The sequence below is a fragment of the Neoarius graeffei genome, chromosome 21, assembly GCF_027579695.1.
Source record: "Neoarius graeffei isolate fNeoGra1 chromosome 21, fNeoGra1.pri, whole genome shotgun sequence".
Lineage (NCBI taxonomy): Eukaryota > Metazoa > Chordata > Actinopteri > Siluriformes > Ariidae > Neoarius > Neoarius graeffei.
This window is the reverse complement of record NC_083589.1, coordinates 29,640,356-29,655,784: the sequence shown is the minus strand read 5'-3', so window position 1 is coordinate 29,655,784 and position 15,429 is coordinate 29,640,356. Positions and strand designations below refer to the sequence as shown.

The 15,429-nt window shown below is 42.0% G+C and overlaps 1 protein-coding gene across 2 annotated transcripts in view; it reads right to left on the bottom strand.

Annotated features, from left to right (window-relative positions):
- The window catches only part of st8sia1 (ST8 alpha-N-acetyl-neuraminide alpha-2,8-sialyltransferase 1), a 186,299-nt gene extending 171,266 nt beyond the window's left edge, over window positions 1-15,033 (bottom strand). For both annotated transcript variants that reach the window (XM_060902944.1, XM_060902945.1), the window contains exon 1: window positions 14,508-15,033. In XM_060902944.1, the coding sequence (XP_060758927.1) occupies window positions 14,508-14,701 (194 nt within the window). In that variant the 5' untranslated portion in view covers window positions 14,702-15,033. The remainder of the gene's footprint in view (window positions 1-14,507) is intronic.
- Window positions 15,034-15,429: the final 396 nt, after the last annotated feature.

Sequence of the window (15,429 nt, the reverse complement as noted above, 5' to 3'; positions counted from 1 at the left end):
CCATCCCTGTTGCTTGTGCACCTTTTCCAGCCACCCTTTTCAGCAATGACCTTTTGTGGCTTACCCTCCTTGTGGAAGCCATCAGTGATCATCTTCTGGACAACAGTCAAGTCAGCAGTCTTCCCTATGATTGTGGTTGTGTGTACTGAACTAGACCGAGAGATACACTGTTCATACTGTTTTACTCAAATTTGAAATGAAATATTCTAATATTTTGAGATTTATGTTTTTGTACTGTATGCCATCTCATCTCATCTCATTATCTCTAGCCGCTGTATCCTTCTACAGGGTCGCAGGCAAGCTGGAGCCCATCCCAGCTGACTACGGGCGAAAGGCGGGGTACACCCTGGACAAGTCGCCAGGTCATCACAGGGCTGACACACAGACACAGACAACCATTCACACTCACATTCACACCTACGCTCAATTTAGAGTCACCAGTTAACCTAACCTGCATGTCTTTGGACTGTGGGGGAAACCGGAGCACCCGGAGGAAACCCACGCGGACACGGGGAGAACATGCAAACTCCACACAGAAAGGCCCTCGCCAGCCCCGGGGCTCGAACCCAGGACCTTCTTGCTGTGAGGCGACAGCGCTAACCACTACACCACCGTGCCGCCCCTGTATGCCATACTGATTAAAATTAAAATAGAAAAATGCTTGAAACATTTTAGTTTATGTGTAATGAGTCTATAATATATAACATTTTCACTTTCTTAAATAACTGATGGAAAATATTGAACTTTTTCACAATATTCTAATTTTTTAAGCTGCACTAGTACATTCAGTCAGTAAACAAGAAGTCGATGTGCAACAGACCTGAAAATGATATACAGGATAGAGAACCCCAAACTGAAGCTTGGTACCAAATATCAAGCAGGTGTGATTTGTACTTGCTGAGAAAAGTGTTATGGAAATTTTGTAAATCCACGCTATGTTTTGAAAATACATTAAATCAGTAAACAGGAAGTCGATGTGCGACAGACCTGAAAACGGTATAGAACCCCAAGCTGCAGCTCAGTACTAAATATCAAGCAGGTGTGATTTGTAGTTGCTGAGAAAAATGTCACAAAAATTTTGTAAATCCACTCTATATGTTTTGTAAATACATTCAGTCGGTAAACAGGAAGTCAATGTGCGACAGACTTTAAAATGTTACACACGGCATAGAACCCCAAGCTGAAGTTTGGTACCAAGTGGCTATAATTTGTGGTTGCTGAGAAAAAGGGTGTTTCGGACGAACAGAAATACGGACAGAGGTAATTCCATTTTTCATTTTTATTATACCCCCTCCTTTGGAGCAGGGGTATAATAAAAATGAAAAATGGAAATAATGGTAAAATATTCAGATATGAAGGCATTACTGTCTATGTTACAAGTCAACAACATTCAACCCATGTGATTTTTTTTTTTTTTTTGGCCTGGGTTAAAATTAACCAAGTTCATAATTTCCAACCTTAGTAAAATGTTGTATTATCACTTCTTTTATCTCTCTTCTACCCACTTCCTCTGTCTACACAAATTCCTCAGGGAATTTTAATTTCCCTGAGGGAACCTGCCCAAAGGGATCAATAAAGTTCTATCTAATCTACACCTACCTAGTATTTCCTCTTGTCTATCTCCCTCATTAGCATTTTTACATACTTAACCAGAATTCAAACTTGGAAACTTCTGATTCTTAACCCAACATCTTAACCACTAGACCAGCAACAATTGCAATGGAAGGGGCGATATATATTTTCAATTTATTAATGAGTCCAGTCTTATTACATCAAGTAGTTTAAAATACAAATTCTTCCCAAAGCCTAACCCTAGATATAGTAAGTCTCCCTAATACAGGTAGCAAATTATGAACTGGATTAAAAATTCTAACCTACGTTGAAAAATTCCACCTGACCTACAGTTCTGACCTGTGACATATACAAAGGAAATATTTAAAAAATAAAAAATTGAGGACATATACTAAATATGGGCGGCATGGTGGAGTAGTAGTTAGCACCGTTGCCTCACAGCAAGGAGATTCTTGGTTTGAGTCCAGTGGCTGATGGGGGAGTCTTTCTGTGTGGAGTTTGTATGTTCTCCCCACAGTCCTCAAAAAAAAAAAAAACAATAATCTCCCAGCCTTACTTGCCCAATGGGCAAGCAGCACCCAAAACATACTTGCCTGAAAAACAATTCCATCTGCCCAGAGCTTTATTTTATTTTGCAGAGGACAGAATAGAGTTTATTTTATTTACTTATTTATTTTTAATAGGGGCGGCACAGTGGTGTAGTGGTTAGCGCTGTTGTCTCACAGCAAGAAGGTCCGGGTTTGAGCCCCATGGCCGACGAGGGCCTCTCTCATACTGTACATGTCAACCTTTGGTCAATCAAACCTGTATAACCGACCTCCAAAATCCTTATTTCCCTTACAAAATCCTTATAAGATGCAAATTAAAATAATTTACCTAAAATTTGAATGATAATGATATATCCCAGTTACTTTTTATTCAATAACAATAAACCTTCAGAATGAATACAGAGCTCCAATGTTTGACAAAAAACACAAAGTGTCACTCTAATGTTCTGAACTGTACTCCATGACAGCTTTTTTAGCACTCTGCACCAATACCTCACTAGGCTGCATGTCACAGCAAGTGTCTAGCTGTGTTGATCTTACACTGCAGTAGGCCAGGTCAGTGTGTCTGCATTCAGGTTCTTTCTGCTCTCTGTGTGTATCTTCCTGACTTGAGAGAAAACTCTCTCACAGTCAGCATTACTGTGGGGTAAACAGAACACTGCCTAACTTGAACTAAAACTCCCACTACCTTGTGTTTTCTGTCTTTTCCAGTTGTTGGCATATCAGTTTTTGAGCACGCAAATACTGTCATCAGTGGCTGATTTTGCCTTTGGCTTGCATTCCACTGATGTTTAGTTTCGATTTGAAATGTTCTTTCACATTATACACTCCCGATGCTGCAACTTTGATGTCACGCACACACAGTGTGCAGTGTGCATATTTGTCGTTTTTGGAGGCTGCCGGTTGGATTATGCCATTGAAAAGGTCCTTCCATTCAGGGGGTCAAGTCGTATCAGTTTTGTTTGGTTATTTCTGTGCAATTTCCCCAACCTGAATAAAGGATTGTGATTCTAATTTCACCTTCAAATTAACTGCTAATCCTAGAGGTTCACATACTTTTGCCACTCACAGATATGTAATATTGGATCATTTTCCTCAATAAATAAATGACCAAGTATAATATTTTTGTCTCATTTGTTTAACTGGGTTCTCTTTATCTACTTTTGGACTTGTGTGAAAATCTGATTATGTTTTAGGTCATACTTATGCAGAAATATAGAAAATTCTAAAGGGTTCACAAACTTTCAAGCACCACTGTATGCTTTCTGTGCGGAGTTTGCATGTTCTCCCTGTGTCCGCGTGGGTTTCCTCCGGGTGCTCCGGTTTCCCCCACAGTCCAAAGACATGCAGGTTAGGTTAACTGGTGACTCTAAATTGACCGTAGGTGTGAGTGTGAATAGTTGTCTGTGTCTATGTGTCAGCCCTGTGATGACCTGGCGACTTGTCCAGGGTGTACCCCGCCTTTCGCCCGTAGTCAGCTGGGATAGGCTCCAGCTTGCCTGCGACCCTGTAGAACAGGATAAAGTGGCTAGAGATAATGAGATGAAATGAGACATTTTCAAAATGACAAAAAAGGAAAAGGGCCCGAAGCAAAAGTTTGGGCACCCTGCATGGTTAGTACCTAGTAACACCCCCTTTGGCAAGTATCACAGCTTGTAAACACTTTTTGTAGCCAGCTAATAATCTTTCAGTTCTTACCTGGGGGATTTTCACACATTCATCCTTGCAAAAGGCTTCCAGTTCAACAAGTTTCTTGGGCTGTCTTGCATGCACTGCTTTTTTGAGATCTATCCACAGATTTTCAATGATGTTTAGGTCAGGGGACTGTGAGGGCCAGGGCAAAGCCTTCAGCTTGTGCCTCTTGAGGTATTCCATTGTAGATTTTGAGGTGTGTTTTGGATCATCATCTTATTGTAGGACTCATCCTCTTTTTAACTTCAACTTTTTTACAGATGGTGTGATGTTTGCTTCCAGAATTTGCTGGTATTTATTCGAATCCATGCTTCCCTCAACCAATGAAATGTGCCCTGTGCCACTGGCTGCAACACAACTCCAAAGCATGATCGATCCACACCCATGCTTCAGAGTTAGAGAGGTGTTCTTTTCCTGGAATTTGGCATCCTTTTTCTCCAAACATACTTTTGCACATTGTGGCCAAAAAGTTCTATTTTGATTTCATCAGTCCACAGGACTTGTTTCCAAAATGCATCAGGCTTATTTTCATTTGCAAACTTCAGACGCTGAATTTTGTGGCTAGAATGCAGGAAAGGTTTTCTTCTGATGACGCTCCCATGAAGGTCATATTTGTTGAGGTGTCGCTGCATAGTAGAACAGTGCACCACCACTCCAGGGTCTGCTAAATCTTTCTGAAGGTCTTTTGCAGTCAAACAGGGGGTTTTATTTGCCTTTCTAGCAATCCAACGAGCAGTTCTTTCAGAAAGTTTTCTTCATCTTCCAGACCTCACCTTGATCTCCACTGTTTCTGTTAACTGCCATTTCTTAATAACATTACAATCTGAGGAAACAGCTACCTGAAAACACTTTGCTATGTTCTTGTAGCCTTCTCCTGCTTTGTGAGCATCAATTATTTTATTATTCAGAATGTGAGGGAGCTGTTTAGAGGAGTCCATGGCTGTTGATTTTAGGGACAAGTTTGAGGAGTCAGAGAATTTATACAGCTTTGAAATCTGGATCATCTGACCTTTCCTCACGAATAATTTGAACAAGCCACAGCTCAATAAGCTAATTAAGGTCTGGAACCTTGGTAAAAGTTACCTGAGAACTCAAATGGATTGGGGTGCCCAAACTTTCGCATGGTGTTCCTTTTCTTTTTTCACTCTCCAATTGTACAAAACAAAAATAATACACAAATCTTGCAGAAAACGCTGAAAAGAAATGTCTCGTCTTTACCTTTATGCCTTTTGGTGATCAGTTCATTTTCTGCTCACTTAACTATTCACAATAACAAACATTTTCAGTAAGGGTGCCCAAACTTTTGCATACCACTGTATATGACTACAGCTACAACTGGAATGTGCTGATTCTGTTAGCGTTTGTAATTATTGTAACATCCACTATTAGATAAAATTAAAATAAAATCTTACAATATTGTTTGAAAGTCTAGAGCGAGATATTTTATTATTTTACAAATAATAACACTTCAGATATTGTTTTAACAATAATAAGCATCACTGTATAAATGACAGAGTGCAGATAGCTGTGTAACTACATGTCCTTGGGGTTGATGAGACATGGAGGGGTGGGGATACCATCTAGCCCACAGTTCAGGTCAGAGCCCTTTGAGAGTAAGTGCTTTGGCTTTTGCAACATTTTATTCCCAAAAGCTGATGTCGAGAAAAAGTCTTTACACAAAGAAGGTTTTCTTGCTTCTGTAGTTTTTTTAAACTGTTCTTCCGTGTCAGGACTTTTCGGGAAAAAGAAGGTATATTCCAACATGTAGCTAATGCTAACGCTAGGCCTCAAATCTGCACCGTCACTCCAGTCGTTTCGAGGAATTTTGTACGGATCATAACCACTAATAAACTCTAATTTCCATGTACATCTATCCTTCGTTTCTTTCTGACTAAGATTGTCCAAGTAATCCGGTAGTAGAGCTTTTTTAGCTGTAGTTTTCTTCGGACAACAGCAACAAATGCCGGACATCTCCGCTTGGCTTCAGTATGTGAACAGCCAATCAGCGGGTTCTGTATGTGTTTACAATTTTTATGTCATGATTTACAAGAAATGGGAGACACCCTTTGTCCGCTGTCCACCAATCACAGGTTTCCGTGCCACAATGGCAGTATGTTGATAAACATCTCATCTCATTCATCTCATTATCTCTAGCCGCTTTATCCTGTTCTACAGGGTCGCAGGCAAGCTGGAGCCTATCCCAGCTGACTACGGGTGAAAGGCGGGGTACACCCTGGACAAGTCGCCAGGTCATCACAGGGCTGACACATACACACAGACAACCATTCACACTCACAACTACAGTCAATTTAGAGTCACCAGTTAACCTAACCTGCATGTCTTTGGACTGTGGGGGAAACCGGAGCACCCGGAGGAAACCCACGCGGACACGGGGAGAACATGCAAACCCCGCACAGAAAGGCCCTCGCTGGCCACGGGGCTCAAACCCAGACCTTCTTGCTGTGAGGCGACAGCGCTAACCACTACACCACCGTGCCGCCCTGATAAACATTTAGAAAATAAAAATTATATCATTACAAAATATATGAAACCATCAAAAGCAATAAACAAATCGTAATATATATACAGTTAGGTCCATAAATATTTGGACAGAGACAACATTTTTCTAATTTTGGTTCTGTACATTACCACAATGATTTTTGAATTCAGATTCAGATGCAGTTGAAGTTCAGACTTTCAGCTTTAATTCAGTGGGTTGAACAAAATGATTGCATAAAATGTGAGGAACTAAAGCATTTTTTAAACACAATCCCTTCATTTCAGGGACTCAAAAGTAATTGGACAAATTAAATAATTGTAAATAAAATGTTAATTTCTAATACTTGGTTGAAAACCCTTTGTTGGCAATGACTGCCTGAAGTCTTGAACTCATGGACATCACCAGATGCTGTTTCCTCCTTTTTAATACTCTGCCAGGCCTTTACTGCAGCGGTTTTCAGTTGCTGTTTGTTTGTGGGCCTTTCTGTCTGAAGTTTAGTCTAACAAGTGAAATGCATGCTCAATTGGGTTGAGATCAGGTGACTGACTTGGCCATTCAAGAATATTCCACTTCTTTGCTTTAATAAACTCATGGGTTGCTTTGGCTTTATGTTTTGGGTCATTGTCCATCTGTATTATGAAATGACGACCAATCAATTTGGCTGGATTTGAGCACACAGTATGTCTCTGAATACCTCAGAATTCATCCGGCTGCTTCTGTCCTGTGTCACATCATCAATAAACACTAGTGACCCAGTATCACTGGCAGCCATGCATGCCCAAGCCATCACACTGCCTCCGCCGTGTTTTACAGATGATGTGGTATGCTTTGAATCATGAGCTGTACCACGCCTTCACCATACTTTTTTCTTTCCATCATTCTGGTAGAGGTTGATCTTGGTTTCATCTGTCCAAAGAATGTTCTTCCAGAACTGTGCTGGCTTTTTTAGATGTTTTTTAGCAAAGTCCAATCTAGACTTTTTATTCTTGAGGCTTATGAGTGGCTTGCACCGTGCAGTGAACCCTCTGTATTTACTTTCATGCAGTCTTCTCTTTATGGTAGATTTGGATATTGATACGCCTACTTCCTGGAGAGTGTTGTTCACTTGGTTGGCTGCTGTGAAGGGGTTTCTCTTCACCATGGAGATTATTCTGCGATCATCCACCACTGTTGTCTTCTGTGGGCGTCCAGGTCTTTTTGCATTGATGAGTTCACCAGTGCTTTCTTTCTTTCTCAGGATGTACCACACTGTAGATTTTGCCACTCCTAATATTGTAGCAATTTCTCGGATGGGCTTTTTCTGTTTTCACAGCTTAAGGATGGCTTGTTTCACCTGCATGGAGAGCTCCTTTGACCGCATGTTTTCTTCACAGCAAGATCTTCCAAATGCAAGCACCACACCTCAGATCAACTCCAGGCCTTTTATCTGCTTAATTGAGAATGACATAATGAAGGAATTGCCCACACCTGCCCAAGAAATAGCCTTTGAGTCAACTGTCCAATTACTTTTGGTCCCTTTAAAAACAGGGTGGCACATGTTAAGGAGCTGAAACTCCTAAACCCTTCATCCAATTTTAATGGGGATACCCTCAAATGAAAGCTGAAAGTCTGGACTTTGTCCATGTCCATTATATAACTATAACTTGAATATGTTTCAGTAAACAGGTAAAAAAAACAAAATTTGTGTCAGTGTCCAAATATATATGGACCTAACTGTATATTAGTTAGAGGTAAGAAACATTATTCAGTGATATCATTTATTATTAATGCCAATCGTGATATAAAAATACCAAGTTTGACACCTGCCCGTCTCAACCGTGCTGCTGGCACATGATGTCCTTGACCCTCGTTGTCCTTAGCCAATTGGTATGATTATGTCATTGCGTGGACCCCTCTGAGCCGAGCTTTTCTAGCCTAGTAAACTAGACCCAACTGCCTAACGGCCAAAAATATTTTTGCCTAGCGCTTGGGTCTAGCCTCGCACCATATAAACAAACACACCCCGGGCATCAAATTGTGCCCGCCAATCACAACGCAAGGTTTTTGTTTGGATTCTTTGGGCGGGCTTTTGCAGGAGTGACGACAAAGCTGCGCAACGCTGGAGAAAGCGCAGCAGGAAAGATGGCTACGGGCTAGTAAACAGCGCGCGTTTGACTCTGCTTTGGAATCAGTTTTAGAAGAATTAGACTTGGAGTTTTCATTGAAACATGAGCAGGAAGAGGCTCTCCGCTCATTCCTTTTCAAGAAGGACGTTTTCACTGTTTTGCCCACCGGCTATGGCAAAAGTCTGATCTACCAGCTGGCTCCGCTCGTAGCCAAAAGGATGGGGCTAGTTTGTGCAGTACGAAGAATTAATAAACAGCTTTGAAACATTACTTTTTGATTGTTTCTTATTTTCCCGTTATTTTAAATTTAAGGGAAATTATTTCACCAAACACCACTAAATAAAAACTCTCAAAAACAGTTTAAGCAAACCCTTGAAAAACACCTGGAAAAAAAATGTGTATGTGGTACAGACTCCAAACTTGTGGTCATTATCTCCAAACTTCTTAATATCTAGAACCTGTTTATTAATTAATACGCATTTTGAAAAATTATTTAATTTCAAGGCCTCCCCCACTGCTTTCTGTCGCTCTGACTACGTCACAGTCACTGTTGCGCTGATTGGTCACAGCGTTGGCCTATATGCACAGAGACAGTTTGAAAGACAGTGGTTTGTTCCTCCTACCCGCTTCGGAAATGTCTATGGATCGAGGCCAGACTAAATATTCACATTTAGTCTGGCTTGCCAGGCTAGAGCTTTTCCAGTACACTCGAACACACGCATACTTCGATGAATTATAACCAAAAACGAGGAAATTTAAATGATTTCCTCAAAATATTTTTTTGTACTTTTATATATTGTTGTGTTGATGAATAAAACTTTTTAACACATTTCCCCTGAAGTGAGATGAGCTACTTTAGACTGGTTCCCTGCTCTCTTATACCCCTTTTCCACCAAAGCAGTTCCAGGGCTGGTTCGGGGCCAGTGCTTAGTTTGGAACCGGGTTTTCTGTTTCCACTGACAAAGAACTGGCTCTGGGGCCAGAAAAAAACGGTTCCAGGCTAGCACCAACTCTCTGCTGGGCCAGAGGAAAGAACCGCTTACGTCGGGGGGGGGGCGGCAAGTTGTTAAGACCAACAACAATAACAAGACCGCGAAAGATCGCCATTTTTAAGCGCCGAGAAGCAGCAGCTGTACAAACGCTTAGTCATTCATTATTATTATTGTTGTTGCTGCTGCTTCTTCCGTGTTGTTTTTGCTTTGATATTCGCGCCAAGGTTTATGCAAACGTAGCGACGTAACTGACGTATACAGCGACGTAATGACGTATACAGCGACGTAACTGACGTACACAGCGACGTAATGACGTGACTCCTCTTAGCACCACGAGCTATGGAAAAGCAAACTGGTTCTCAGCTGGCTCGCAAGTTGAACGAGTTGTGAACCAGCACCAGCACTGGCCCCGAACCAGCCCTGGAACTGATTTGGTGGAAAAGGGGTATTAGTGCAGAGTGAGCATACAGTCAATTTCTCTGATGCTTGGTAGGATTAATTTTATACAGGAGCCAGTCCATGAAAACAAGATTTTCGATAGACACAGGTGAACTTTGTTTTGAGGAGAAGTCAGATGTCACGATCCATGATTTACTTTGCATAATAATAATAATAATAATAATAATAATAATAATAATAATTGAAATATGGGGCAGCACGGTGGTGTAGTGGTTAGCACTGTCGCCTCACAGCAAGAAGGTCCGGGTTCGAGCCCCGTGGCCAGCGAGGGCCTTTCTGTGCGGAGTTTGCATGTTCTCCCCGTGTCCGCGTGGGTTTCCTCCGGGTGCTCCGGTTTCCCCCACAGTCCAAAGACACACAGGCTAGGTTAACTGGTGACTCTAAATTGACCGTAAGTGTGAATGTGAGTGTGAATGGTTGTCTGTGTCTATGTGTCAGCCCTGTGATGACCTGGCGACTTGTCCAGGGTGTACCCCGCCTTTCGCCCATAGTCAGCTGGGACAGGCTCCAGCTTGCCTGCGACCCTGTAGAAGGATAAAGCGGCTAGAGATAATGAGATGAGATGAGAATGAATTGAAATATGCTACTGCCGGACTGACAGTTCAAACCTGCCTCACGGAGCGGTTGCCTGTGTTGCTTAGGTTGCCAGCACTCACTTTTGTCATCCGATCAGATGATTACCATTAAAGTTTTACTTGTCCTTGCACATACTTTAGTCGTTTCGGATGATCGGACATGCGGTTTTTCAAGCATTGCCCCATGTCTGCGTGGGTTTCCTCCGGGTGCTCTGGTTTCACCCATAGTTCAAAGACATGTGGTTAGGTTAACTGGCTGCTCCAAGTTGTACGAGAGGTGAAAACCTCTATAATAATCCAGTAGAAGGCAACAGTACTGTAACACTTCCCTAGAAACTCTGATGAACGTCAGAGCTGGACCTGTGATCAGGCAGAATACTAAAGCGAGAGATACTAAACATAAATGCAAGTGTAAAACTAATACATATATAATTATGTATCATTAATATATTATTCACTGAACTCAGTAATTTGCTCAGCCATTCACTCATTCATTCATCTTCAATAACTGCTTAATTCTGGTCAATGTGACGAGTGTGATCCTGGTAACACTGCAAGGCTCCACACACACACATTCACACCTAGGCGTGTGTACCCAGTCCTTCTGGCATTTTTTCAAGGGTGGAAGGAAACCAGAGACCCCTGAGGAAATCCACATGGACATACGGGAAAAACATGTAGAAGTCCACACAGACAGTACCTGTGGACCTTGGAGCTGATCAGGGTTGATCAGCCTATCCCAGCAACACTGGACACAAGGCCAGAGAGTTCAACCCAGATGGGCAAACTCACACCAGATGGTACCCCAGTCTATCACCATTCATATACACATTCACACCTTCTGACAATTAAGCTGAGCCAATCTGCCTACCTGCATGTTTCTAGACAGTGGAAGAAACCAGAAAACCCAAGAGAAAACTCACACGCACATGGGGAGAATAGCAAATCTCCACACAGACCAGACAGTAACCTGAGCTCAGGATTGAACCAGGGATTCTGGAGCTGTGAAGCAGTGATGCTTCACAGTAGTAGTATTAAAGAAAATATATTATATGGACACAAGTGTTTTACTGGGAAATACACCACTCATATTTTTCATACGAGCTACATCTGGGACATGGAGATTCAAAAACCGTGACATAAATCTCTCTATTTTTTTCACGGTCCGAATCCTGCGCTCTGATTGGCTGGCGAGCAGGTCCATATCCTACAGTACGGACCCCAGTTACGGACCCCGGTTACGGACCTCTGGTGACTCGCTCGTTCACAACAACAACAAACGTAACATTTTTTGTCAACATTTATCTTTTTTTTATAAGATTTATTTCTAAGATTATCAAAAATCTTATAAATTTTTGCCAGCATTTCTCAGGAAAATAGCATTAATTTTACAGCATGGATAGCAATAACGACAATGTTCACAGCGAAAGCGAGTTTTACTACCCTGAGGAAGAAGAAATAAAAGAAAACATTTCAGGAGAAAGCTAAAAACCTGTAATTTGCTAACACCGAGCAAAAACATGGCTGAATCCTGAATGACTCCTATTTGTATAAATAGGGGACTACATAGGCGGCAAAATATAGTTTTTTTTCCTGCCATGGAAGTGCACTTGTATACCGAGGAGAAAGCAATTTGCATTACAGCCATGAATGAGGATTCAAAATGGCGACTTGCCTCGGCTCGGTTTTCCCTTTCGGGCGCTCTCGTTTTCTGTGAGAATTTGGTAAAGAAAAAAATAAATATATTATTTACCAGCTTAAGGTCGGTCCGTATGGTGAAATACCGTGACCTCGGCCTTGAATACTGACCTTGGCCCAGAGGGCCTCACTCAGTACTTTTCAAGACCTCAGTCACAGTATTTCACCGTACGGACCTCCCAGCTGGGAAATAACATGTCACTCCTGAGGATATCAATGAATTGTTGTGATAAATTTGGGTACTTTTTGTTTGTTAATGTGTCTAAATAATAAAAATAAAATCACATGTTGGCTTGAAGATATGAAATTTATCTTCATGTATTGAAAAACTCACATTTTTCATACGAAATACATCACGGATCTGAGTGACAGATTTCCTGATATTTCACTCCGATGATGTCACTCCCAGTGTTTTACCTCTGACTAGACGTGCGTTGTCAAAATGGTGAACCTGTTCAAAATTAAAATTCTTTTGATTAACTTGCGTATTTCTTTTTGTGGCTGTGTCCATATAATATAAAGAACATTACATGGTGGCGTGAAAATATGAAGTTTATCTTCTTGTATTGAAAATATTTTCCCCACTCGAAGATAAACTTCATATCTTCGTGCAACCGTGTAATATTCTATCCACATTCACTGGATATGAGCAATCATGTGCTCTGATTGGCTACTCTACTACGAGGCTATCAGCTCATATACTGTGAGTAGAGAAAAACAAAATGGCGGCGCGTGTTGCTGAACCAACTGAGGACAAATAAAAACTACTCGAAAACAAAACCCCCCAAAATACAAAAAAAGCGCAACAAAATATGGGATAAAAGTATTTGATGGTAAGAACTTATCTTTTTTTAATTTTTCAAGAATTACTATTACAGAATTTTTCACAAATTGCTACTGTCATTTTACCGGTTTGTTTATATTCTAAGCAGAAATTATTTTGTCAGACGTTTTGTATAAAGTTTTTATTTATCGAATTTGCAAAAAATGAAAATACTCTGTTTCTCAAAATCCAGTGAATGTGGGCATAATAAAACAGTTATTCCACTCAGTCTTGTAGTACATGGCTTATAGCTGACGAGGCGCATATCAGTAGTGTTGCAGTCAACTGAGACCGGGCCGTGACCAAGATTGAAGTGTATCGAGACAGAGACAAGACCAGGACAAGACCAGTGTGTATGAAGGAGGCGGGGGAGGGATGTCAGCCGTTAATAGGAAGAAAAATTAACAATGAGTTACTTTATTGGTCAAATTCAAAGCAGGAAATATTACATCCAATGATAATAGAAAAAGAATAAGTCTTTATTTGCCACATGCACACTCAAGCACAGTGAAATTCATCCTCTACATTTAACCCATTTGAAGCAGTGAACACATGCGCACACACACACACACACACACACACACACACACACACACACACACACACGTGAGTAATGAGTACACACACATACCCAGAGTAGTGGGCAGCTATACTACAGCGGTTGGGGGTTAGGTGCCTTGCTCAAGGACACTTCACCTAACCACATGTCTTTGAACTGATGGTACCGATCTTCACAAATAAATCAGACAATGCATAGGAAATTTAGTGAAATCCCCGACATTGTGATCTTGACCAGTCTTGAAATAAAATCCCGAGCCCTCGGCCTCTAAGACCGAGACAAGACTGAGTAGAAATGCAGTCGATTCTGAGATGAGACCTTCAAAAAGTGGTATTGAGACCGGTCTCCAGTACTACAACACTAGTTACCATTGCCAAAAGTGGCTGATGTGATGCGTGCGAACAGACAGAAGGTTTGTATCACTGTTCCTCTCTCAGGCCTACAAGCTACCTGTTTGAACCAACGCCTTCGCAAACTAAATCTGCTGCAGGTGTCCGGCTCTGCAGCATTATCTTAATCAGCTTCTGTATAACACTGTGTGTGTCTGTCACGCGTCCTCTTGGGAAGGAGATTTAGCTGTAACAAAATAGGACCTTGGGAGAATGAAGTCTCTCTCTCTGCCGCACTAATGCAGAGCAGGACAAAATACACTCTGCAAATGGATGGTTCGAGTTCATTGTGAGCAGCGCCAGGAAAACACAATCAAGTCACTGCTCAGTAATGAGATGTAATAAAAAGCCTACTGTTGTCTTTTCCGTGTATGAAGTTGTATGATAGGCATTTCAGTTATATATTCAGTTTGTGGGTGTGTGTAGGCCAAATACTGAAAATTGGTTTGTTCAAACTATGAGAGGTTAAAATGTTGGACCAGAGAGATCAGTGGAGGTGTTTTGGAGCAGACTGGTAAATAAGGTAGTAAATATGAAATGCGCAATTCAGGAGATTATAACAGCAATCGATGCAAGGAATATGCATAAGTGATACCTGTACAGGTCGATGCCCGTCTGGTTCTTGGTCCATGCCTGGCCCTGGTGCAGCACTTCTTCTACGATGTCTTTATCACTCGGTATCCGGTACGCAGGAAAGATGTAGAGCCAGCAGAGCACGAGCACACACACAGCGGCCCACACCGACTTTCTCCTGTGGAACCGCAAACACACCATCATGCCGTCTGCCATGAAGAGACACACAGATTGACTTGCGCTCCTTTTCACTCACGTCCCCTGGCCATTACGACTGATCAATAGACCTGATTGGAAACAATGTTGCATCTCGGGCTACAGTCCTTTCACGCGCAGCCGACATCAAACGCCCAGTGTTTCATTGTCTCGTGCTTTGCGTCTCTCTCTGTCCCTCCCTCCATCACCCGCTTTCGGCCCTGCTGTCTCCTTCAAACAACCAAAAACATTCACCTGCCCCCCATGTCGCATTTAAATCCCTCTCATCACGAGCTGTTTCAGCCACGAATGAGTGCGACAAATCTTTACTCTAGACTTCCGTTTCTTTCCGTCGCTTCATCTCTGAATAAGGACGGATGCAGGAGAGGATCTCTTTTACTGTCTCTGCTGGTGAGACAAAAGACAGCCTGTGCAGCCTGGATGCCTCAACACGGACGCGGCTCAGTGCGCGCCGCCGGAATGGCTCTACTGCCGCCTAATGGTTCATCTCCATCCGCCATCACTTCAACCCATTGTCCTGCTCATGGGTTGGGGTGTTGGTGTTGTAGAAAAGATGCAGCCACGCCTTTTTATAAGCACAAGATCCTCCACCCGAACTGGAAGAACATTTGTCGTCCAAATATCCATCCATCCATTATCTGTAGCCGCTTATCCTGTCCAACAGGGTCGCAGGCAAGCTGGAGCCTATCCATGGGTGAGAGGTGGGGTACACCCTGGACAAGTCTCCA